At 34.1% G+C, this 24,481-nt stretch overlaps 1 protein-coding gene across 4 annotated transcripts in view; it reads right to left on the bottom strand.

Moving 5' to 3' along the window:
- Positions 1-24,481, bottom strand: part of Frmd6 (FERM domain containing 6) — a 248,006-nt gene that overhangs the window by 40,742 nt on the left and 182,783 nt on the right. For all 4 annotated transcript variants that reach the window (XM_058584530.1, XM_058584532.1, XM_058584531.1 and 1 more), the window contains one exon: positions 3,025-3,269. In XM_058584530.1, coding sequence (XP_058440513.1) covers positions 3,025-3,123 — 99 coding nt within the window. In that variant the 5' untranslated portion in view covers positions 3,124-3,269. The remainder of the gene's footprint in view (positions 1-3,024; positions 3,270-24,481) is intronic.

Below are 24,481 nucleotides of genomic sequence, written 5' to 3'. Positions count from 1 at the left end.
TACACTACAGCACAGATATTATTCATATTTTACAGGTAAAGATGTTAAGGCTGAAGGAGGCTCAATTTACTTTCTAAGTTATTCATATATGGGCTTTAAATTCAGGTCTGGATGTTTTAACATATCCACTTCTTTTCACTATTAGACTGCTCTTCGATTATTCTTTGTAAAGGGCAGGCAGAAAGGAAGGCAATGCAAACTGAGTACCTACTATGTGCCAGGTACTGGACAAGCTGAATTTGGAAATATGTAAGACAGTAAGCTGTTACAGTTTGAAAGTGAGATATCCCCCAAAAGTCCATGTGTGGGACAATGCAAGAAGGCTTAGAAGTGAAATGGCTGGGCTATGAGAGTCTTAACTCAATTAGTTAATTAATCTCCTGATGGGATTAACTGAGTGGGAGCTGAAGGCTGACAGGGTGTGGCTGGAGAAGGTAGGTCCTTTGGGGTGTACATTTGTATCTGTGAATTGGAGTCTCTCTCTCTGCTTCCTGATTGACATGTAAGTCACCTCCACCACACTCTTCTGCCATGATGTTCTGCCTCTCCTGGAGCTCCAAAGCATGGAGTTGGCCTTCTATGGACTGAGACCTCTGAAACCATGAGCCCTCTTCCTCCCCTAAATTGTTCTTGTCAGGAATTTTAGTCCAATAGCAAAAAGCTAACAAAAACATAAGCTTAAGCAACTTGTACAAAATTCACAAATCTAGTAAACTAGAGTTAAAATATGAATAATCTTATAACATTTCTCCCAATAATGATGTTGATGATGATATTATTACAATAACCATTTACTTGGTGCTTAATATATTGTGCATAATATACTGTTAAAAGGGTCAGGCCACTGACACAATGCTACAAGTACAATCTAGTAAATGGAATTCTGGAGAGTGAAAGAAACTAGGTGACACTGGGATACAAGTCTTTGCCTGTCTAAGATTTCAGAGAATCCACAGCCCCTATTTAAGGACATTATAAATTTTCTACATCAGCATTTTCAATTAGTAGAACATATAGTTTAAAAATTTAGCAAGCTCCCCAAATAATTCTGATGTATATTCAAGTTTTAAAACCACAGATCTATAGGAACATATGGATTGGCTATCTTCCAGTGTGTTCTCCAAAACTATCTCCTGTAGCTGAGATTCTAGTACTAATTAATTTGAGAAGAAATTAAACTTTCCTCTTAGTATTCCTCACTAAGTCAGATTGGTCTTCTCCACCTAACTTCGGTTAGTATGAGAGTCTTAACCCAATCAGTTAATTAACCCCCTGATGGGATTTTTAGTTAGCTTTAGTCCACATCCTGTATGTGGATTTACACACATGAGCACACATACATATATCCCATTGAATAAGAAGACAGACATGGAAGTGAGAGAAGTTTAGTAAGTACTTATGTTGCATGTCCTAGAATATGTATATTTTAAAAATCTAAAGAACATATTTCATGTAACTGTATAAAAGAACTCAAACAGCATATTCACACGTATAATAGATTTTGAATTTATTTTGCCAGTACCTACACTGAAATGTTGCCAATTTTCACTAAATTTTAAAAACCAAATGCTACAAAAATAATAGCCTAACACTTTGTATATCCAAAATAACCTTAAGTATCCTGAGCAGGAATGCAGTTCATCACTAAAAACTCTGCCTAACAGATGATAAAAATCCAATAGGCAGGTTTAATGCTCAGACAATTCCTATGAGCAGAAATGAGGTTACATGAATAAATATAGAAACTGTTGTTTTTTTAGGATAAATTCTAATCCAGAAATGTGCCTATAAAGCAGAACTTTTCCTATCTAAACCTTTTATTGATGCTATTTAAATGCCATATATATTCAGTATAACATTTAGAAATATTCCTTTATACAGCAATTGGGTTAAAAATAAAGTAGTATAAATGGAAAAATCTAATTCAAGGCATTGTATTAAGGCTATTTTTTCCCCTTAATTCCATCAGAATGCAATTAAGTAAATGAAAGGATATGAAAGTGGATAATAGGGAGAGGGACTGAAAAATGCTAGGTATGCTACTGACCATAAGACTGTTTGACAGTCTCTATCAAGGTCACATATGTTGATAAACTCTATGATTCACATATCCACTTGGGTATAAACCAGTAAATGTGTATGTATGTGCATACTCATCAAATGTTAACAGAAGTTTTATTTTTAATAGTCTAAAACGTAAAATAACTCCACAACCATCACCAGTAGATGGATAAATAAATTGGGTATGCTCATACTATGGAATATTATACAACAATGAAAAGGAATTACTATCACATGAAATGGCATGGATGAATTTCACAGGTCAAATGTTCAGTGAAAGCAGCCAGATAGAGAACATATCACATAATTTCAACTTCATGAAGGTTGAAATAAGCAAAACTACTCTCTGGTGATAGAGACTGCAATAGTTATTACCCTTTAGAAAGAGGCTATTGACTAGAAGGGTCATAAAAGATCTTTCTAGGGTGCTGAAAATTTATATCTCAAGCTGAGTTGTGGTCACAAGGTTATATACACTAGTAAAAATTCATTTAGCTGCACACTAAGATTTCTATACTTTGCAGTATGTAAATTATAACTCAGATTTTAGAGTTAAAAAAAATGGTATTATATTCCTCAATCCAGGTTAACTAAACAAGTTGACTCTGACTGACAAACTCACAAACTCTCAAAGTCATAAGCGATTACTTAGTGCCCAAAGGCACAGCCCATACACCTAGTCCTTAAAATTGGTTAGACTTTATATATTTCAAGAAAAATTATATTTCAATAAAAGTTTTAAAATGGTGTTTGTTTTTGAATAGAGTTATGAAAATTCTCTAATTTGAAGACATCTGCACATAAGTCATAATGTAAGATTGTTCCTGTGTAGATTATTTAAAACCCCAGTTCTGCCATATTACTACTGGTCTCATTCTACATTGATTACACCTTGAACCAAGTCATAACATGAATGTGGTAGGAACACAATATTTAAACACTGCTTAAAATGGATCTACTCACATTTATGATGATGTTTAGAGATTCATCATCAGGAAGGAAAATACACACACTCCTGCGGTCTTGCATGACTCTGTTGTTATGGAAATTCAATTTGTTCATTGTGTTGTGAGCTCTCTAGTGGTCAGGGCTGAGCTCTGAGTCCTCAGCAATCGCTCAGGTTCCCAGCGCTCCAAAGCCAAACTCTCCTCCTCATCACACAGCTGACAGGAGAAGCATCATGCTGTTTGACTACGTAGGTTTCATAGCTGTAAAAAAGCCCAAAGGGAGGCCGGTGAATAAGGTATTGAGTTGATGAAGACAGAGACAGGGAGGTGAGCAGAGCACAAATACTATGTGGGTACAGGAACAGCATGTCTCAGGCAGGGGGCCTCGTTCAATACATGAGAAGTCACCAAAATGTCCTCTATATTTTGCCCACTAGCAGTTTTCAAACTTTCATTCACAGTCATCTATTAAATTCAAAGCCAACAAGCACTTCACACATGCAAGGCAGTAATATGCACTATAATGCTCTTGGAAACAGATCTTTCCTTTGAGGATTCCTAGTCTCACAGGAAGATAACTAAGGGATGGGAAATCAAATGACAAAAAATAGCAGCAACAACAAAACCTCTCTTCCATTACTAGCAAAATAAATGTCTTGGCTCTTATATCACATTCACTCTTCAAAGACCATAGACTGGCTTCCACTTCCTTCACCTTACTAGCTCACTCTGCTAAGGAAATCAGACATCTTTAGACCATCAGGAGTAAAGTACAGGGTTCACTTTACCAATTTACCATGGGTTTTAGGCCCTTCTTACAACTTTGTTGGTTCAGTTTTTATGATGCTGCTCTCTCATGATTCTCTAATTTGATAATTCAAACTTAATTTTCTCATTTCAGCAATCAATTAATACATAGAAATAATAAGACTGTATATATTAAACCACTATGTATTTTGGTTGCCTCTCCATCTCTAATCAGTTGAAAAAAGGTTGTTTTTATTTTTTAAAAAAAATTATATGATTTTTATGCATAAAATTTTATTTACAAGTAGTGAAAATTTAGTCTCCAACTTTCAATAATCACCTCTCAATTCTGTTTCATGTCTTATTGCATTGGTAACACGTTATAGAGCAATTTTAAAAGTGGCAAATGTTTCCTACTTTTAATGAGGCTTACATATAATATTGCTAATAGAACATTATTCAAAAAAGATATGTTAAGATTAGTTGTCCTCTATATATGGGATTATTCCTTGCCAACTTTTAAAAATAGGATGCAACAGAGAATTTCTAGGAAGGTGTTTTCAAAGAAACACAAATCAAACATAAATGAGATCAAATCTTGGCCTATTTGCTCTTTAAAGTTAAATGTCTATCTGCTATCAGCAAGAGGGGAGTGAATATATTAGCATAAGAAGTAAATATAATTTAGCATTCTTTTAAGTTATAAATAAAATGGCATCTATTAAAGATTTAGTCAAAAGTAAATAAAAACAAATGGTAATCATATGCTGCATTTCCTCATTAGGAAAGGGACCAAAAGTCTGCTTAGAAATTCTACTCTTCTTTTTTTTTTATTTTTTAATATTTATTTTTAGTTTTCGGTGGACACAACACCTTTATTTTATTTTTATGTGGTTCTGAGGATCAAACCCAGAGCCCCGCACATGCCAGGCGAGCACGCTACCGCTTGAGCCACATCCCCAGCCCAAAATTCTACTCTTCTTAAAGGATTTGTGCAACTGTTCCACATTGGTCAGTGCCATCATATCACCTCACTGGGTCGCTGGAGGTCAGTGCTACGGTTTTCTCCAGAATGGATGGTCAGCCATGTATTCTAGGACCACAATCTAACTGATTCCAAAATCTAATCCCTCATCTAGAAAAATGCATGCTTTTCATACAATAGTTCCAAAGTACCAGTTGACAGGGTACAGTGTTGACTGTATAAGAGTCACCTGGGAGCTTTGTAATAGGTGCAGAATCTCGAGCGCAGTGACATTGCTACTGACATAGAATGTCCCAGGCCAGGTATTTCTTATGTGCAGCCACGTTTGAAAACCACCACTTCAGTTAATGGGAGCTACAGAGCACAGTGTTAGATATATTATCTTAGGGTATACATTGGGAAAATATCTTGGAAACAAAGAAATGGGATTAAGCAACATATGTGAATGATATCACATCATCACTGTAACATTCTTAACATTTCAAAGGTATAAAACCCTAAAGAAGATCAAATTTGTGTACTCAGAACATTTTCCTAAAAAATGGTGATCTAGGGCAAACAAGTTGGTTTACTACTGTATTCTATTTAGCCCTTTCCTAGAAATTCAGAAAATATTAAAGCCTCTGAGAAATCATGCAGGCAACTTCTAATTTACTTCAGTATCTCTTAAACTTACTTGAGTACAGGAATATCCCCAAGGTATACCTATTAAGGACCTGTACAATGATACTCTTAGGCATATCATTTGAGAAATGCAGTTTTAAAATGAGTTCTTTGTCAAATATTATGTTTCATGGAAAAAAATATTCCCTGTACATTGGTATATTTCAATAGTTAGGCCTCTTCTTTACTGTATGAAATGTTTTCAAAAAAACAAAGAAATTATAAGCTATGATTAAATGCCTATTATTTAAGCCAAACTTTTAAGTGATATTAACCCCAGTATAATTCTTCTTATTTAAATCTATACTTCAAATTGAGTTAGTCATATAATTTTCCATTTCTAATTAAACCAATTAAAGCAGGGTATTTCCTACTGACCTACTTTCTAGGATTTAAAAGATAAACTGAGAAAAAAATCTTCTGAAGTTTGGAATATTTCAAGAGCTTCATTAAAATAACTTGAAAGTTTCATTTGGGTACAACTTTTATTTTATGGTTTAAGTATGTAGCGCAGAAGAAGACTGGAAGATTATTGAAGCAAATTTAATAAAAGCAGAGTTTAGAAGAGACAGTGCTACTTTACAGCTGTTTGTTTTTTGTTTGTTTGTTTGTTTGTTTGTTTTTTGCTTTGAAGGTAGAAAAAAGCTCTAAAAGAGAAAGGATTAAGTTTTATTTTACCCAGGACAGCATTAAAACTGATTAAATGGTTCCACTGAAACAGCAAAATCACCATCTCTCCCACATATACCAGTAAAAAATTTAATCTTAAATGGGGCAGTCCCGGGGAAAAAAACTGACTAAATTTATATCAATTTGAATTGTACACAGCAGCCTGTCAGACAATGGCTACTTATACTTCATCCTCAGCTGAGCCCCAACTCAGTGCCAGGAGGACACACTTCCTACTCCAAGGCAAATCTCTCACATCTGACATCTTATGACTGTGTGTTTATGGACAAACCATGTTGTCCTAATGTAATTTCTAGGCAACAAAAAAACAGCCTTAACAGTGATCAAGTCTTACCCTTCCATTTCATTAACAATTAATTTAAAAACAAAATACACTAAATATGAAATTCTCCACCTTGAATGTCCACCCATATAATATAGTCTCCTTTTGAATAGAGGCAAAAGAGGATTTTCAATTCTAGGGTTATCTCCCTAAAAAAGGGGGAAAAGATGATAATTTGATAAGAGATTATTATAAGGTAAGCCTGGTTAAGACATATCGAGTCAATATACCTAACAAAAAACAAAGCAAAAAAATTCGTTTGGAAAATTGGATTGCAGAGACCCCTATTTTCTAATTTAATTGTCACACATGTATAAAATCACTTACATATCTGTGTGATATATTTTATATAATGTTTATTTGCTGAAAAGCAAGACTACAAAAGCAATAGATGTTGCACCACCACTTATGGAATAATCATCTAAGGACACATCACTGCCAAAAAACTTTTTTGTTCTTGATACCTAAGAGTACACTCATGTCTACCTCAAGAGAATTTATAATGGATAACAGTATTAAGTATGTGAATACTGTGCTACATTACTGTGGGTGAGATCATTTTCGAATAAATAGTATACTGTCTCTAATGTATGATAGTCTATCCTAAAAATGATATCCAAATGCCTCAGCTTTTTTTGGTTACTTATTTATTAATACAAAATATGTGCATTAAACACCTGCTGTAAGCTCTAAGCACACAGCACTAAACAAAATAAATACCCTGTTCTCATACAAACAATACATAGTGATAATATATGCTATGAAGAAAAGTAAGTCCAGGATAGGTGAGAGAGATGATGGAGATATGAGAGTGGTATGGATGCTACATCACATAGGGTAATCACGGGAAGCATTTCTGATGGATCAATATCTGAACAGCCACCTGAATTGAGGGGGTTATCATTTCCTTCCTTCTATCCATCCATCCATTCATTTGTGAATTTCAAGAAAGAGTTTTCCAGGCAGTGAGAATGGTAAATGCTAAGGCTCACTTATTGTTCAAAATAGATGAAATAATAGTACTTATGATGGCTAATATTTACTACACATCATATACAAGGTATCTTACAACAGGGAGAGAGGGAGAAAGGGAGGGAGGGAAGAAGGGGGGGGGAGAGAGAGAGAGTGAGTGTGTGTGTGTGTGTGTGTGTGTGTGTTTTAATCCCCAATGCACATATCCTCACTAAATGCTGGTTGTCTGGTTTACTACATATGTCTTTGGCCAATAAAGATTCTACAGTAGGCTTTCTTGACCTTAGTACTACTGTCATTTTGGGTCAAATATTCTTTGTGGTGAGGGGCTGTCCTGTGCACTATGGGATGTTCAGCAGTATCTTTGGCTTATACCCACAAAATGCCAGCAGCCTTTCTCTTACCAGTTTTGACAACCCACAATGTCTGTAGACATTGCCAAAATTTGTCCTAGACGCTAAATTACCCATAGTTGGGAACCAATGCTCTTTAAGTTTCCAGAGTCACCAGAGTCATTACAGGCTTCTTTTAACCACCTAGCTGAGTTTCTTTTTTTTTTTTAAGTAATAATATAGCTCTTCCTAAATACATATTTTCTAACTAAAAATCAATAATTGAATTCTAAAAACTCAAATACGAACCTTAAAAGTCAGCTTCTTATATGTGCATGGCCTCTGACTTTGGAATATCTTTGAAGTTTAGCCTTCTTGAAACTTAATTTTTTTTAGTGTAGTGTGTTACTACACTTCTCACAGAAACATACTTCCATTATTACTAGAAACTTGTTTCTAGAAGGTTCTATATCTTGATACTAAAACATGAAAATATAAAAAGTTACCTGGAAAAAACTGATACCTCATTTTCAATTTGCCTGTATGCTCTGTGTTATATGGATTTTTTTTCCATTTTAAAAGAAAGGTTCATTTACTCATAAGAGCCATTTGAGAACCACAGAACTATTTTTGTCACTTAATTTGAATAATAAAAAAATTAAACACTTTTGTGTCATGGCCCATTTTTTCAGTTATTGTTTTACCTAAGAAGAAAGTAACTGATATCTATCAACTATGTGGAGCCAAATGTTTTGGCAAGAACATCAGATTCTTTAGTGTCCTCTCTTTCCCATCTTCCAATCATTGTGTGGATAGATAAATGAAGCACTGTGGAAGGGCTAAGACCATTATTCATATGGTGATCCTCAGGTGTTTAGAGGCAATATGGACAAAATACAGATTAAGATAGACCAACCTCCCCCTAGAGTAAAACCTAGACCCTAATATAGATTCCCCAAAGCTAACTGTATGGCCTTGAGCAAGTCATCTAATCTCCGAGACTGATTCTTCATCTATAAAATCCATACTAATGGCCTCCTAAGGTTATTGGAAGAATTACATGAGACTTAATGAGTATTTTTAATGAGTATCATACATCGAGTTGTTTGGGGGGAGGCATTGTTCACTGAAATACAAGTCATGAGTTTACAGGTAATGAGAAGGAATGCCTACAACCAGGTAACAACAATTCATATCAGAAATACACACCTTAGAGCCAGATGCAACAATTGGGCAAAACTTTGGGAGGTCTATTTGGGGATAAAGTTAGGTGTATTACTGTTTGTAAATGGGTCAGTAACATTATATTAGGTGGTTACCCCTTTGAAATTTTATGTATAGAAAAAAGAAAAGATATGTGTAGGTATGTGGGTTCAAATGTGTGCTGGCTGATCAAAGGATCGAAGATAGAGGACATATGCTTTAACCTGCTTGGCACCACCTTTCCATTTGGAAGTACCATCCTAGAAGTTTCCAATGGGCTATCAATCATAGTATGTTCTCCAATCTGAAAGAGTGGAAAAGTAATATAGGGTAGGAATGTGATCTTGTGTTGGCCAAATGGGGTACTCCATTCTCCAACCACAAAGGTTGATTTACTAGGTGAAAATAAAACCTAAGCAAAACCAGAATTTTTCCATGAAATTTGTATAAACATTGGGATGGAGAGGGCAAATTCTTTCTTTATATTGCTCTTTGTGAGAAGGATATGAGTCTAGAGCCTCAAGTAATCATCTTTGATAACACATTATAAGAACTTTCCTGAGAAGGATACCATCACAGAAGAAAGGAAAGCTCAGAATGAATGCTGATTACATTATTCGAACCACTGCCTCTAGCTGTGTCCGAAGCCAGGAATCATCCATAGTAATTTCCATTTGGTGAGCCAATCAACTATCTTTGCTCCTAAACTAATTCTGGCACTTGCAACTGAGTAAGTCCTCTCTAATATAGTCCACCCAACAAGAAGCTGATTGCTTCATAATTCATTCATTTATTCACAAAATATTTACACCCACTGGCTGCACACCAATACCAATATTTACTTTTCTTGAAAAAAACTGCTCTGTATTAAAGTTTCTCTCCATTTTAAAAACAAAGCAGAATATTCACTATGATGAGTATGCATCATAAGCAGAAAAGATCTACAAAAGTAGAAAAAAGTCCAAGTAACTGAAAAATTTAGATGGTACAGTTGCTGTGCAGACACTACCATTCTTTAAGAGCACCACATACAACAAGTAACTTATGTGAATAATGCATAAATGTTTTTAAGGTAAACAAATCATGTTGGGCAGTTAATTCATAACTATAATTTTCAGCATTAAAGGAATACCTCCTCATCTTAAATATTAATGTGTGGGTATTAATCCAGTCTTATTAGAGACTATGATGTGTTTGTACAGATTTGTGCTGAATATACTTTTACTACATTGTCTGTAATAAATTATTGCAGCCATGAAAAAAAAATGCCTTTTCTGAAAACAAAGTATCTGAAAAGGTAGAATGATACATATTTTGTGGATGTAGCTGCTAATAGTATTTTCATAGTAATTTTGGTAAAAATACATTAATTTGGGGCCTATTTATATATTTGATAAGGGAAAAACCATTAAGCTAATTATCAAATGTAACCCAATAGAGACTGTAATCTGACTATAACATTGCACTATAAGTGGCTACGTTGTTCACTTGAAATGCAGGCCAGTTGTGGGATCAATGGAAAGGTTGAGATTGGAAAGAGGAAATGTAACAATCAGTAGTATAATGTGCTACTTAACAGCTTGGACTCTAGATCAGACTGCTTGGGTTTGAATTCCAGCTTTGATATCACCTGGGTGTCTCAAGGCAAGTCTTTTTACTTCTTTGAGTCCATTTATCTTACCTTTGACATGAGATTGTTAAGAAGATTATTAAATGGGTTACTCATAAGTGACCCAGTTAAATACTATCAAGATAAAGAACTGGCTTCAATCATGAAAAACAAGTAGAAGCTCTGCTTTTTGGTAATATGTAGTGGTTGTAATCTATCCATTTTGTCATCGAGCATAACTTGAGAAATCTTTTTTTCCTGTTGGTAGCTAATAGATTATTTCATTCTTGTATAAATAAGATTTTATATACCTTGAGGTTAAGAATTGAAAAGAACTTTCATATTTAAGTGGATTTACGTTAATGCCAAGTACTACTCATCACACTCTAACAACTAAAATTATGTGGTGAGTCTTTGGCTATAGAAAAGGGAGAATAAGAAAGACAAGAACTTTATATTGCAATAAGGAGAAAAATTAGTGAAATTTATATATTCTCAAAAGCTATGGGAAACATTGTAAATCACTGCAACCAATATGGCTTTGTTTATAGTAAAGGTCATAAAGATGTTCATACCTTTCAACTCAATAATCCCACTCCTGGGGAATGTATAAAAAAATAATTCAAACAAAGCACATTACACTTCTGAACAAAAGTACTCAATGAAGTGTATTCCATCAAAGTAAAAACTGGAAAAACAATCTATACAGTCCAACAACAAGCAAATCATAGTATATCAAAAGTCACATAAAAATTAAAAAAAATACTTTTGAGTACATTCCCTTCAAATCACAGATACCTATGATAGCAAAAAAATTATACTATTTTAGTATATATTTTAAAATATAAAGAAAGCCTCTAAATTTAGTAATAAGTGAAGAGAATTATTTTTTAAAAATTGCAAAATTCTCTTTAGACTCTCACACTATTTCTAAATTGTGGCCCTTAGAGAGTTCATAATCTCTTCAAAGAGTCAAAATTAACACAGTAGAAACAATAGAAAGTGATGTAATTTTACTTTAAATTAAATATTAAATGATGTGGTAAGATGAAGGCTGTGGGATTTGAGAAAAAGGCTGCAACTGGCAGGAATGCAGCATTCAGAAAAGATTTCATGAAGGGAGGAAATAACATATGTTGTGGGGAGAAGAAGAAAGAACTCCAAGAGTGGAAAGCAACAGACACAAGGGCCTGGCGGAGAGGTGGGAGGGAGGCCCCAGCCCTGTGCGGGGTTCCTGTATGAACTCACAGACTGGACAGCTGAGACACCAAGTTATGGGGTGTTCTCCCAAAACGTAAGTCACTTTCTTTAGTACCTGGAGAGGCTTCTGATGAGACTCATCAGGACAGTTCACAAGTAGCATACACTTCAAAGTTTTGTTCTGTTACCTCTACCAATCACCTTCTCTAGCTTTGGCAAAAGTTTTTCTGACTCCTACTCTCAAGTTTTTCCCTTCTTTGGCATTATTTTCTGGTCTGACTATACTCATTTATTTACTTGATTACAAAGGCAACACAAAGGGTAATGATAATAGGAGTATTTGGGAAAATGAAATCATTTTTCTTATTAATAAGCATAATTCTGTTAACCAACTATTAAATGGCTTCCATCCTAAAGCCCATAATAGAAATCATGTGGATCTTTCAATATTTCAAAAATCCTGATGGAATATTTACCTATGGTGATATCTCAATGGAAATTCAAAGATAATTCACTTAAATAACATTTATAACATTTTTAAGTGCTTATTTTGATAACACATGCCAGAGTGAAAAAAAATGAAAACAAATGACTTAATTTGTTTTGATAAGCCATCTTTCCAGACACAAAGACTGAAGAAGATAGGGGAGAAGAAGAATTTTAAAAATTAATGGTCCTCAATGACTGAAAGATTGAGGATGATTTAATTGCTACACATATATTTAAAAAATAATATTAGTAAGAAAAAAATCCTTTTCTTCCCTCTAGACTACCTTTTTAATGGCTAACTCCCGCTTTATCCTTGTTGTGTTCTCACCTGGATTTTTAATGTTTTCTTGTCTCATTCCTTAAATCCATCCTACAAAGCTGCCATGGGACCCTCTTAAATTGTATATCTAACCTTATATATCACAGCACTGCTTACATTCTTTAATGGTTCAGCACTTTCACAGGATAACTAAATGTCAAGGCATTGCAATCTTTCACCATCAGTTCCACTCCTCCTCAACATAACCATTTTCCAATTCATGTTTTGAATTACTACGATTCATTTCCTTGTGGTTTTCTCAACAAGTCCTGCTCTCATACTTCTCATGCTTTTGACCACACTGTTCCCTCTGCCTAGAATATCCTCCCTTGGGCATTGTCCCATCAACCCATCCACGTCCAAGAGAACAAAACATCTTCATTCTCCATGGACAATGCAAGACACTAGTCTGGGAAGCATGCTTCCACATCCTGAGGAGCCGACTGGTGATTCCCCTGCTCCCTGTGGAGGACTCAAACCTCTTCCAGGACAGGTTCTGTTTGCATCTTTATGCCTCTCTAATGCCTAGGGTTGTACTGGCTCTGTATTAGGTACCCAGTAGGACTGGCTCAATAAATTGTTTAGACTTATTCATCATAAATGTAAGTTCCTTAGCAATTAAGAGTAAAATTCTTTAAGATGTACTTTCCCACCCAGTGGGAATCACTATTGGTCACAGTTTCTTGAATATTTTCTGCAAGTTAGTTATAGGAGAAAAGATGCATTATTTCCCCCAAAATTTTGTGAACAAACAGTGAAAATGCTATTCTCCAACACTATCAAGACACATGTTTATAGAAAAGTCTCTGTGTCAGGTTAAGACAACTTATGTGAAAGTATACATACAAGAAGACATATTGGTTGGAATACACTAAGTCACAGGTACCCAAAATACCAAATTCAAACTTAGGACTCTGCAGCCAAAATGCCTAGATCTTACTCAATTGATTATATACTAAGCAATAACCTTGTACAACTAGCTGTATGACCTTGGACAAGTCCCTTCATCTATCTCAGTTTTTATACATGTAAAATGAAAATAACAATAGTATGGAAGCACTACATAAATGTTAACTATTAGTAGTTAAATAGGACTAATAAAATGATATTAAGGAAGTTTAAAAGATAAAGTAACTTGGAGCCTAGAAGTAGAATAAATGGGCCCATAGGTGGTTTGATGTGAAAGCTTACAATGTCATATAGGACTGGTTTCTTCCTGCACCTTGAAATCTGCTCCATCTTAAAGCTAACATTTCTCAGAGTTGCCAAACCAGCAGAATATAGAAGCAAGCAAGTAAATAATGTTGACACTCACTCTTATTGAATATCTTGGGTCACACAGCTTCCATCACTGGGTAGGAACAAGTCTACCTCTGGATCTGGAAGTGGGATCAACTTCCCCTTAAGTACATGAATAGCAAAATGAAAACCTGGGTACCTTTGAGAAGTTGAGGAATGAGGGGAGATACCAGACAGGGAACCAACAAGAAGTACGAAGGCAATGTAAAATTCATGAATTTTAAACCAAAGAAATCTTATTTTCACAGCCATCTGTATTCAAAAGTCATGTCAGGTTTAGCAACCAGGCACAAAAATTCCTTTCAACCAAGATGAATTTCTAGCATGACATCGCCAACAAAAAGTGCTGTTCTCAGGGAAAATCCTCTGACTTAGAAGCATCTGCTTCTAATTTCCACAATGAAATCTTTGATTCCTTCATTCATGGGACTTGCACACAATTCTCTCTAACACAGGAATTATAGTTTTGTAGATAATGATTTTGCTGTAAAGTTCTCATTATCTGGTAGCAATATATGGAATCTTAACATTATCTTTACTTATTTTCCCTCTGAAATACTCCCCCGCCCCAAAGAGCGTATAATTCCTTTAACGAAGATTAAACAAAACATTTAGGAAGTTTCTAGCATTCTTAGAACATTGTATAAGAATATTCTATATCATGAAAAATCTCCTATGAACAAAAATAAAATATATAAGCTGGAAACAAAGAAGTCCATTGACAATACAATAAAAAGTACATTAAAAACATTCAGTAGTGACAACTAATGATCTACAGCTACACATTAAGTATGAATCTCAAAAACAATGTTGAGTTAAAAAAGCAAGTATCAGAAGTATATATATGATATAATTCTATTTCTGTGAACAGAAAAAATAAGCAAAAACCAAAGAACAATTCATTTGGAGGCATTATAAATGTGATAAGATTCTAAAGAAAAGCAAAGGTATGATTAACCTCAAAATTATAACAGTGGTGCTGGATGGGGGTAGGAGAAGTATTCAGAAAGGGACAGGGAGCTTCGAAGACTCTAGAGAAACATTCTTCTTAAATTTGGTAGTAAATCCAATGGTGTCTTTTATCATTATTATTTCTTGAAATGCACATAAACATTAAAAACATTTTATTTGTATATTTCACAATCTCAGTAAGTAAAATAAATCAGAGGTATTGATGTTGATAATGCTGTGAATAATCACATACTGGTGGTTAAATTTTTTAAATGATACATAATGTAGAACAAGTATGAGATTCTGCTGTAACTGCCTATAGCTGCCTGTAACTGCTATAATGTTTCACATAAGAGGAATCCATTGAGTTCCTACACAGAGTGTACCATGTACTAATGTGATCATTATAAAATATTATTTCACCTACTACATGATTGTTTTCATGGCTCTGAAACTGTAAACAAGCTTAGAGCTTTTAGTGTTATTAATGAATTTTTTATGAGACAACTAGTTGACACATATATGGATTAATTTCTGAGTTTCTACCCATAACTCCATGGAAAACTTTCAAGGAAGTGTAATTAAATGAAAACTATATATTGTATAATATCTGAGAGATGACCTCATCCAGCTCCTTAATTTTATGGGTTAAAAAAAAATTCAACATCTTGAGAGAACGCCCTGGCCAATATTATCTGAGTCATTTGGGGGCCCAATGTATGCTTTTTCTTACAGGATCTTTTTCAGTTCTATTAAAACACTCTAATGGTTAGAAAATAATTTAGTCTCTTTCATAAAGTTAATGATTTATATATTTAAATGAAAAGTTAAGAAATGTGCTAAAATGACTCAGAAAGTCAAATATACCAAGTGTTAATAAAACATGCCTTTTACCCTGAAAACTAGAGAAAAAAATCTCTTCAGATCATATAAATCTTTCACCTTTTATTAAAGAAAAATTTTATGTAGCCTGAAAAAGACTTTGAAATGCCAGGAATCCAAGTTTTACCCTTATACAACACAAATTTCAGGGCTGAGATTATGTTATTCCTGAGACACACCCAAAGTAGTAGCACTGGCCACAGGCCATGCCCTCACTCACACAGTACACAAGCAGAATGGTGCAAAGTGAGACTCATGGGGCAAGTCATTCTTTACAGTAAAAGATCAAAAGCACAATCTATAGACTTCAAAGTAAAAAAAAAAAAAAATCCCTCTGAACATTTCTAACAAGGCTTTCTACTACTACAAAAGTCCTTATTTAACACCCACTTTGGGGTTTTGCTATGAATACATAGGTTGCAGACAAAGTTGTCACATCCATTCAGAATTCTGATTGATAGTTTTAAAAGCACTTAAGATACAATGATAAAAGTGTTTATCTTATATATAGCTTCTTTATTATAGCTTCACAAAATACTTCCCATTGTCATTGTCATGTAGGGATTCAATCTCCAACTCATTAAAAGACACTTCTATCTTAACACAGCCTTCATTAACTTGAGACCAACAATCCAATCTTTAAAAGCAACCCATTTTCCTAGGGTGTCATCAAATGATAGGCAAATCTACTCTGAGGAGACAGAGGTGTCTCGTGTTGTTCTGGAGACTATTGGTGGCTGGAGGGAGCATCACAGAAAATCAGGGCTGCACCCCTTATGTTTTTCCCGAAGAAAAACCACCTTACCTCAGCTTTAATCAGAAACTGTCTCTCTTACCTGTCATCCACTGCTCAGTTAATTGCCTTACCCTGCTTCTGAAAGATGACTACCACAGATTTGCCAGTTCCACCAAATGGCTATGATATGTGGATATCATTTTCCAATGGTACTTTACTGTGGAATAATATTCTATTTCCCATATGCCAATTTGCAGGTTTTATTTGTAAAACTCTTCTCAACTGGGGTTTTGAAATAAGCTACAGACTAAGTCAACTATTATCCATTTTTCTAAAAAAAAAAAAAAAAGAGAGAGAGAGAGATAGACATAAAACCACACGGTGAACCTCTAGACTCTCTGGTATATGAAGATGACAAAACTCCATAGTTCATCACTGAATAGCCTAGTAAAGTCACCTCCTTTTGACAAACCAACTCAGTGGATTTTCTGGTTGTATGATGTGCATACCCCTCCATATTGCCAAAAGAGAGCATTCCTTCTTATGGTAGTCATCCTGTGATGCTGTAAGAGACTTAAAGTCTGGTTTTTAAAGGGTGTGGAGGAAGGAAAATAGAATTATATGTTACCTTACACTAACAAGGTTAATCTTCCATGAAAAATAGAACCATACATCAACTCTGAAGGACAGAGTTAAAAAAAAAACAAAAAACAGCCAAACAAACAAAAAACAGAAACCACCCTACCTCTGCTTGGCATTCTTCCCCCCACCCCCATAAGGCTTTAATCACACCAGAAAGGTGACTTACTCCTGAAACTGACCCATAAACTTTTATCCTGGAGAAACTGGATGGGCAGCCTACTCCAAGGTTAGCCATCACTCATGGAAGGACCACCACTCAACACCAGTAGCACATTATAACTTTCTTACTCTCTTAACCTTACCCAAAGCAAAACTGTCTATTACCAAGAGCTGCCTTGGAATCATCTCATCTCTGTCCCAAAGACAAAAACAATCAAGTGGGACTTTTTTTTTTTTTTGTCTTTTTAAGTACTCATTAAGAGGAGTGTCTGGGGCTGGAGATGTAGATCAAAGGTAGAGCACTTGCCTAGTATGTGTCAAGTCCTGGGTTTGATCCTCAGCATCATAAAATTAATTAATCAAAGAGGAATGTCTATTTTCCTTCAGTGACCCTCACATTTAGAAGAACCAATTAAGAGAAGGTTGGGTAATGGATTTTGTACTAGGGAAAAATGGGTGAGGATTCTTTTTAACAGATATAAGATTCACAAAACTGTGAATTATCTAGTTGCTTTTCACCTTCAATTTGGGTCTCAAGGGCTGAAGATGTAGCTGAATTGTAGAGTGCTTGTCTAGCATGTGTGAAACCCTGGATTCAAACAAACCTTTAGGTCTCCAATATTCAGGAAATCAAATCTTGAAATTCCCTCTGCATAGTCTTTCCTTCAAAAGCATCTTCCAAGTGAATGGGATCTGTCTAGAGTTTAGAAATTATTTGCGCCAAGAGTATAAGATAGGACAGTTTCTTAAGCTGCCATTTACAGAACTGGAAATGACAAATGAGCTTTAAATGATCCACTTTTGTTAATAAATTGATATTATAAAAGTAGTCCAATTCAGTCTTACCATGTCAATTGCACCACATACTCAAAACAACCTATAAACCATTTTCAATTGACAAGTGATTATTCTAGGGGCCTCTACCTTAAAAATCAAGATAAACACTATATTCTACACAGTATTTCTTCCACTTTGAGGAGTTAAAAAAAATTACCTGTTAGAGCCAAGAACTCCCAGTTTTTGCCCATCAACTCAATCTCACTGAGTTGAAAAGGTGAAATGAAAGTCTGGGCAACAAAGGCAGCCAGAACTTGTAGGCAGCATAGATTACCAAGAGGAAGCAGTGGCACCAGAGCAAGGTCCAAAGATCTACAAAGATTCCCTCAAATCACTGGCAAAGTACTGATCTAAACCTATGTGGAAAAAAAAAAAATGTTTTTCACAAGGCCAGGGAAAGAATCTTCAGAAAGCAAGAGTGCATACAATTCCTGGAGCTCACATAGATCTGGGAATGGTTCTCACTCTCACCAGGCAGACAGGAGAGGCCTTCAATACTTAAGGCATCAGATAGCTTGCTTTAAAAGGATATTACCTTAGAGCAGGTGAAGTAGTTCTAGCCTGAAGGCTGCTCTGGACCTATATATATATTTTTTAAAATATTTATTTATTTATTTAGTTTTCGGTGGACACAACATCTTTGTTTGTATGTGGTGCTGAGGATCGAACCCGGGCCGCACACATGCCAGGCGAGCGCGCTACGGCTTGAGCCACATCCCCAGCCCTGGACCTATATTTTTAAAGCATAAAAGGAGTACATGAAATAATCAAATAGTAATATACCTACATGTCAGAACACAGTCCAAACTCTCCAAATCCAGTACCCAGTAATGAAAATATTATAAAAAATTTAAGTTGATAAATTCTATAATACACATGAAATGGGCAAGTCTCTTAAAAGACATAAACTAGCAAAGCTTCTTCAAGAAGAAATAGATTACCTGAACATCCCTATATGTATTAAATTAAAATTTTTTTGAAAACTCTTCTGACAGATGGCTTCACTGGTAAACTCAATCAATGTTTAAAGGAAAAAAATAATACCAATTTTATTCATTTTGTCCCCTAGAAATTTGAAGAGAAAAAAATATTTCCTAATTCTGAGTCCAGCAATTCACCAAATGAGGTGATGTAAGGATCAAAGAAAGAAAAAAAAATCAATATCCCTCATGAACACAGACACAAAAATCCTACAAAATTTGCTATATTGAATCCAGTAACACATAAAGAATAAATATAATGACTAAATGGGTTTTTGAACAAATTATGCTATGTAGATCTATGAATATACCATCGTGAATTTCACTTTTTTTTTTTTTTTTTTTTTTTGGTACTGGGGAATAACTCAGGGCACTGGACCACTGAGCCACATCCTATTTTGTATTTTATTTAGAGACAGGGTCTTACTGAGTTGTTCAGCACCTTTCTGTTGCTGAGGCTGGCTTTGAACTTGTGATCCTCCTGCCTCAACTTCTTGAGTCACTGGGATTACAGGTGTATGCCACTGTGCCTGGCTGAATTCCACTTTTATGTATATCTATAAAGCACCAATTTTAATAAAACAATAAATAAATAGAAGGAAGGCCAGTAGAGTAGAGAAAGGGAACAGGGGGGAGGAGGAGTGAGGAGAAAGGAAAAGAGAAAATATTGAAAGGACTAAAAGAGAAAGGACTGAAATGGAGTAAACTGTATTACATGCATGTATGATTATGTCAGTAGTATATATAACTATAATGTACTAGTAAAAAAAATTTTAACAATTGGTGTTATTCACTATAAAAATAGATGATAAAAGAAAAACTACAAAATCAATTTCAAAAAAATACAGATAAAACATTTGACAAAATTCAACGCATGTTCATGGTAAAACATACAAATCCTTAGCAAACTAATAATAAAGAGGAACTTCTTCAACCAGATCAAACACATCTATGAAAAATTTACAGCTAATATTAATTCTACTTAATGCTGAAAGATTGAATGCTTTCTTCCCCTAAGACTGGGAACAAGGCAAGGATGTCAGCCTCACTACTCAATTTAACATGATATTGAGATCCCAGCCAGTGTATTAAGAAAAAGCATCCAGATAAGTAAGGAAGAAGAAGGAAGAGGTAAAAATGTCTTTGTTTGCAGACATGATTGTCATTGTAGAAAATCTTGAAACATGTACAAAAATACTATCATTGAGTTTAGCAAAGTTCAAAACAACAGGTTAACATACCAAAAAAAAATCTGTTTTATGTTGAATGCTAACTGAAAATTGAAATTTAAACTGTCACTTATAATACCATCAAAAATATGAAGTATTTAAAGATAAATTTAACAAAATATATGACTTATCCATTGAAGAAAAAATTCTTCAAGACAGTAAAGAAACTAACTAAATATAGAGATACAATGTATATGAATGAAGATCCAATATTATTAAAATATGTCAATTTTTCCAAAATTGATCTACATATTCAACGCAGTCTGGGGCAAAATGCCAAAGTATTAAAATATTGCATGAAAAAACTGGAGAAACTGAAATAACGTGTATAGCATAGTTAAAGAGTATTGAACCAATGTCAATTTCCTAGTTTTAAAAACATAATTATGAGATTATCATTGAGGAAAACTAACAAAGGGAATATGGGAACTACTATTTTTGCAACTTCATGTAAGTCGCAAATAATTTCAAAACAAAGTTCTAAAAAACTCCAATGAGCTTTCTTTCTTTTTTTTCTGTAAAAATCAACAAGGGGATTCCAAATTAGCCAAAACAATCTGGAAAAGGAATAAAGTGGGCGAACTTATTTCCTGGTTTGCAGACTTCCTATAAAGGATATAGGAATCAAGACAGTATAATATTGGGCTAAGGACAGACATATAGGTTAACGGAACAGAAACCAGAAATATCCAATAGAATAAAAAGCCTGTAAATAAAGTCACATGTAGAAAGTCATTTGATTTTTGACAAAGGCAGCAAGATAATTTAATGGGGGACAATTCAAATGGTGCTGAAACAATTTGATATCTACATGGAAAAAAATTATAACTCTTACACAAAAACTAACTTGAGATGAATTACAGATTCAAATTTAAAAGATAAACTCCTAAAACTTGCAGAAAAATTCTAGGAAGTCTTTATGACCTTAGATTTTTAGGGTACAAAAACAATGAACTATAAAAAAAATGTAAGAACTCTGCCTTTTGAAAATCGCTTTAAAAAAGACAGAGAAATTGGGCTGGGGCTGTATGTAGCTCAGTGGTAGAGCACTTGCCAAGCATGTGTGAAGCACTGGGTTCAATCCTCAGCACCACAAAAAATAAACAAATAAAATAAAGGCATACTGTCCAACTACAATTTTTTTTTAAATGTATAAAGTACATGGGGGTACATGAGTTCACTGTCTAATTCTTTAAATTTAAGTTTAAATTTTGCCATAGTAAAATTTATTTTTCAAAATAAATCTTCTATCTTTAAAAAAATAAAATTAAAAAATTTTAACAATGACAGAGAAATTCTCAAACTGGGAAAAACACTTTAAAAACATATCTGACTTCATGCTTGTATAAATATATCAAAATAGATTCTACTGTCATGTGTAACTAAAAAGAACAAATAAAGATTTTAAAAACATCTGACTAAAGATTTAAGTCCAGAATAACATAAATAGCTCTTACAACTCAAAAAGAAGACAAAAAAATGGCCAAAATTTTTAAAGCCACTTTACCAGAGAAGATATACAAATGACAAATAAGCATGAAAATGATACTCAATGTTATTAATCATTATTAAAATGCAAATAAAAACTACACTGTAATATTGCTGAACATTTGCCAGAAGAGTTAAAATTAAAAAGAATGACAATGCAAGTCTTGTTGATAATCTGGTGTTAGAAATGTTAAATGACTTAACCACTTTGAAAAGAATTTTTATGTTTTTTTATATTTAAGCATTCATTTATCATGCAGCTAAGAACTAAAAATATATACACACAAGACTTATACACGAATGTTCATAGTAACTTCATTAATAATAACAAACTGAAAACAAGTCAAATATACATTAACAGAAAGTAAATATATAAATTGTGACTACTGAATACTACCCATTAATAAAAAGGAGCTACAGATATATGCAAATGCTTCCACTAAATACTAGCCTTGTTCCACTTGAACTTTGCAGCTTTCTTTATTCCAATTTAAAGATAATGAAGTCCTAAAGAGTAGATCAAGCAGTTATCCTTAACGTCTAACCTTAAATGTGTAATGTGAAATCATTTCAAAACAGTTTTTAATTTCCCTTTTCCAACCAGTTCCATAAATTAGTAGAGGATTTTTCAAGATAACAAGTGCCCTGAAGAAAGGATCGATAATGCGAAGCTTGATATGTACCTTGCTTTCTACATATAAAATCCAATGATCTAAAATTCTATATCAAGTTAAATGCATTATCATAGAAAGTAGAAAATGAAAATATCTCTAGCTCAGACTGACATAAAACTTTCTTATGGCAAAATCAATGTGAGCTAAAGAACATAAGATATTTAGTGTCTGGCAGAAACTAAAATTGACTTTAAAAGGTATCAAAAAAAAAAAAGAAATAAAAATACTGCAGAATATTTTGCAAACACTCTAGAAATGTCTTAAATTAAAAAAAAAAAAAAGCACAGATGTCCATGTTAGATGAGTTCCATGTTCTGGTGGAATATGTTTGTCACAAAATGCATCAGAAAACATGTAATCATTAAAGTCTCTTCATCTGTAAAACAAACTACCACTTTGAGAATCCAGTAAAATAATCAAAGTAAATATTCTTTCTAAAACTACAAAATGTCATATACGTATAAACTATTATCACAAAACTAGAAAATCTAATGAAATTAAATAGATGCCCACGTTACATCAATTTTTAAGAAAGAGATAACATAAACAAATCATGATTCTTAATCATATTGGGTTCCAGACCCCTAGAATAATGTGATAAATGTTGTACATCCTTGCCCTACAAATATGCATCCATAAATGAATAGTATTTTAGGGTTTCAGAATCTCCCTTCTATTACTTGCAGCCTAGGTTAAGCAACATTCTCTAGGCTGGCACATACACACTATAACAAATTCTCTGCTCTTGTTTCTTCTGCTGACACCTATCAGAGGTAAATGCACATTCAGCTAACTTGTGATTCAAACTAAAAATTTGTCAGTACCACACTTATAAGGCATTTTCAAATATGTTATTCCATCCTAGTAGTATCTTCCAAATACATCTTCTCAAATACTGGATATAATTCAACTTCTGAACTACAGTTTATTGTAATACAAAATTCTAATAGAATTCTTTTGTGGGTGGGGAGTACCAGGGATTGAATCCAGGGGCACTTAACCACTGAGCCACATCCCCAGTCCTTTTTTATATTTTATTTAGAGTTAGAGTCTTGCTGAGTTGCCAAGGGCCTTGCTGAGTTGCTAAGACTAGTTTTGAACTCTGGTTTTGATTCTCCTGCCTCAGTCTCCCGAGCCACTGGGCTTTCAGGCGTGTGCTACTGCGCCCAGCTTAGAATTCTTAATCATTCTGTGTGGCTGTATTTCTCACCATAATCAGGCAGAAAAACTTAATAAAGTACAGATATACTATTTTACCTTTTAGCAGAGAATTTAAAGTACACCATTTGGAATGATTCTTATAATCAAACATTTAAAAATATATATGTGGTTAAAATTGTTTTCCATGTGACCTAATCAATGACACACCGGTTTGTTTTTTCGAGGAAATGGTTTGTTTTACAGTTACATACTATTAGTAATCTTCAAATGCAATCTCTATATCCTTTCAAATATTTAAACAACAAAATTTATATTTTTCAATGCCAATGTTAAATCTAAGTACTCTTAAAGAGTTGTATTTTGCTTATGTCAGACTTATAAGATAAACATGTGGATTTTTCTTAAACACATTGTTTCGTATTTTTTTTTTAATTTTATTTTTTTATTAGCTACACATGACATTACAATGATCTTGGCAATTCATACATTTGAATCATTGGGGTATAATTTCTCATTTTTCTAATTGTACAGATTGCAGAATCACACTGGTCATAGAGTCACCTATATAATAGAGCAATCATAATGTCTATTCTATTCTGCTGCCCTTCCTATCCCCCCTACTCCTCCCCTTCCCTCCCATCATTTCTCTCTATCCAATCTAATGTGACACACTTTTTTTTTCTTTTTCTCATCACAACATCATACATGTATTCTGTATAATGATGAGGGTCTCCTTCTATCTTCCCCTTCTCCTCTTTTTCCCTCCCACCTCTCTTCCCTATTTAGTGGTAGTCTTCTTCTCATGCTCTTCCTCCCTATCCCATTTTGAGTCACCCCCCCTTATATCAGAGAAGACATTCGGCATTTGTTTTTTAGGGATTGGCTAGCTTCACTTAGCATAATC

Source organism: Marmota monax, unplaced genomic scaffold (genome assembly GCF_021218885.2).
Source record: "Marmota monax isolate L192 unplaced genomic scaffold, Marmota_monax_Labrador192_F-V1.1 WCK01_AAM20220418_F8-fsc00001, whole genome shotgun sequence".
Classification (NCBI taxonomy): domain Eukaryota; kingdom Metazoa; phylum Chordata; class Mammalia; order Rodentia; family Sciuridae; genus Marmota; species Marmota monax.
The sequence above is the reverse complement of the archived record's forward strand: the minus strand, read 5'-3'. Positions and strand labels throughout refer to the sequence as shown.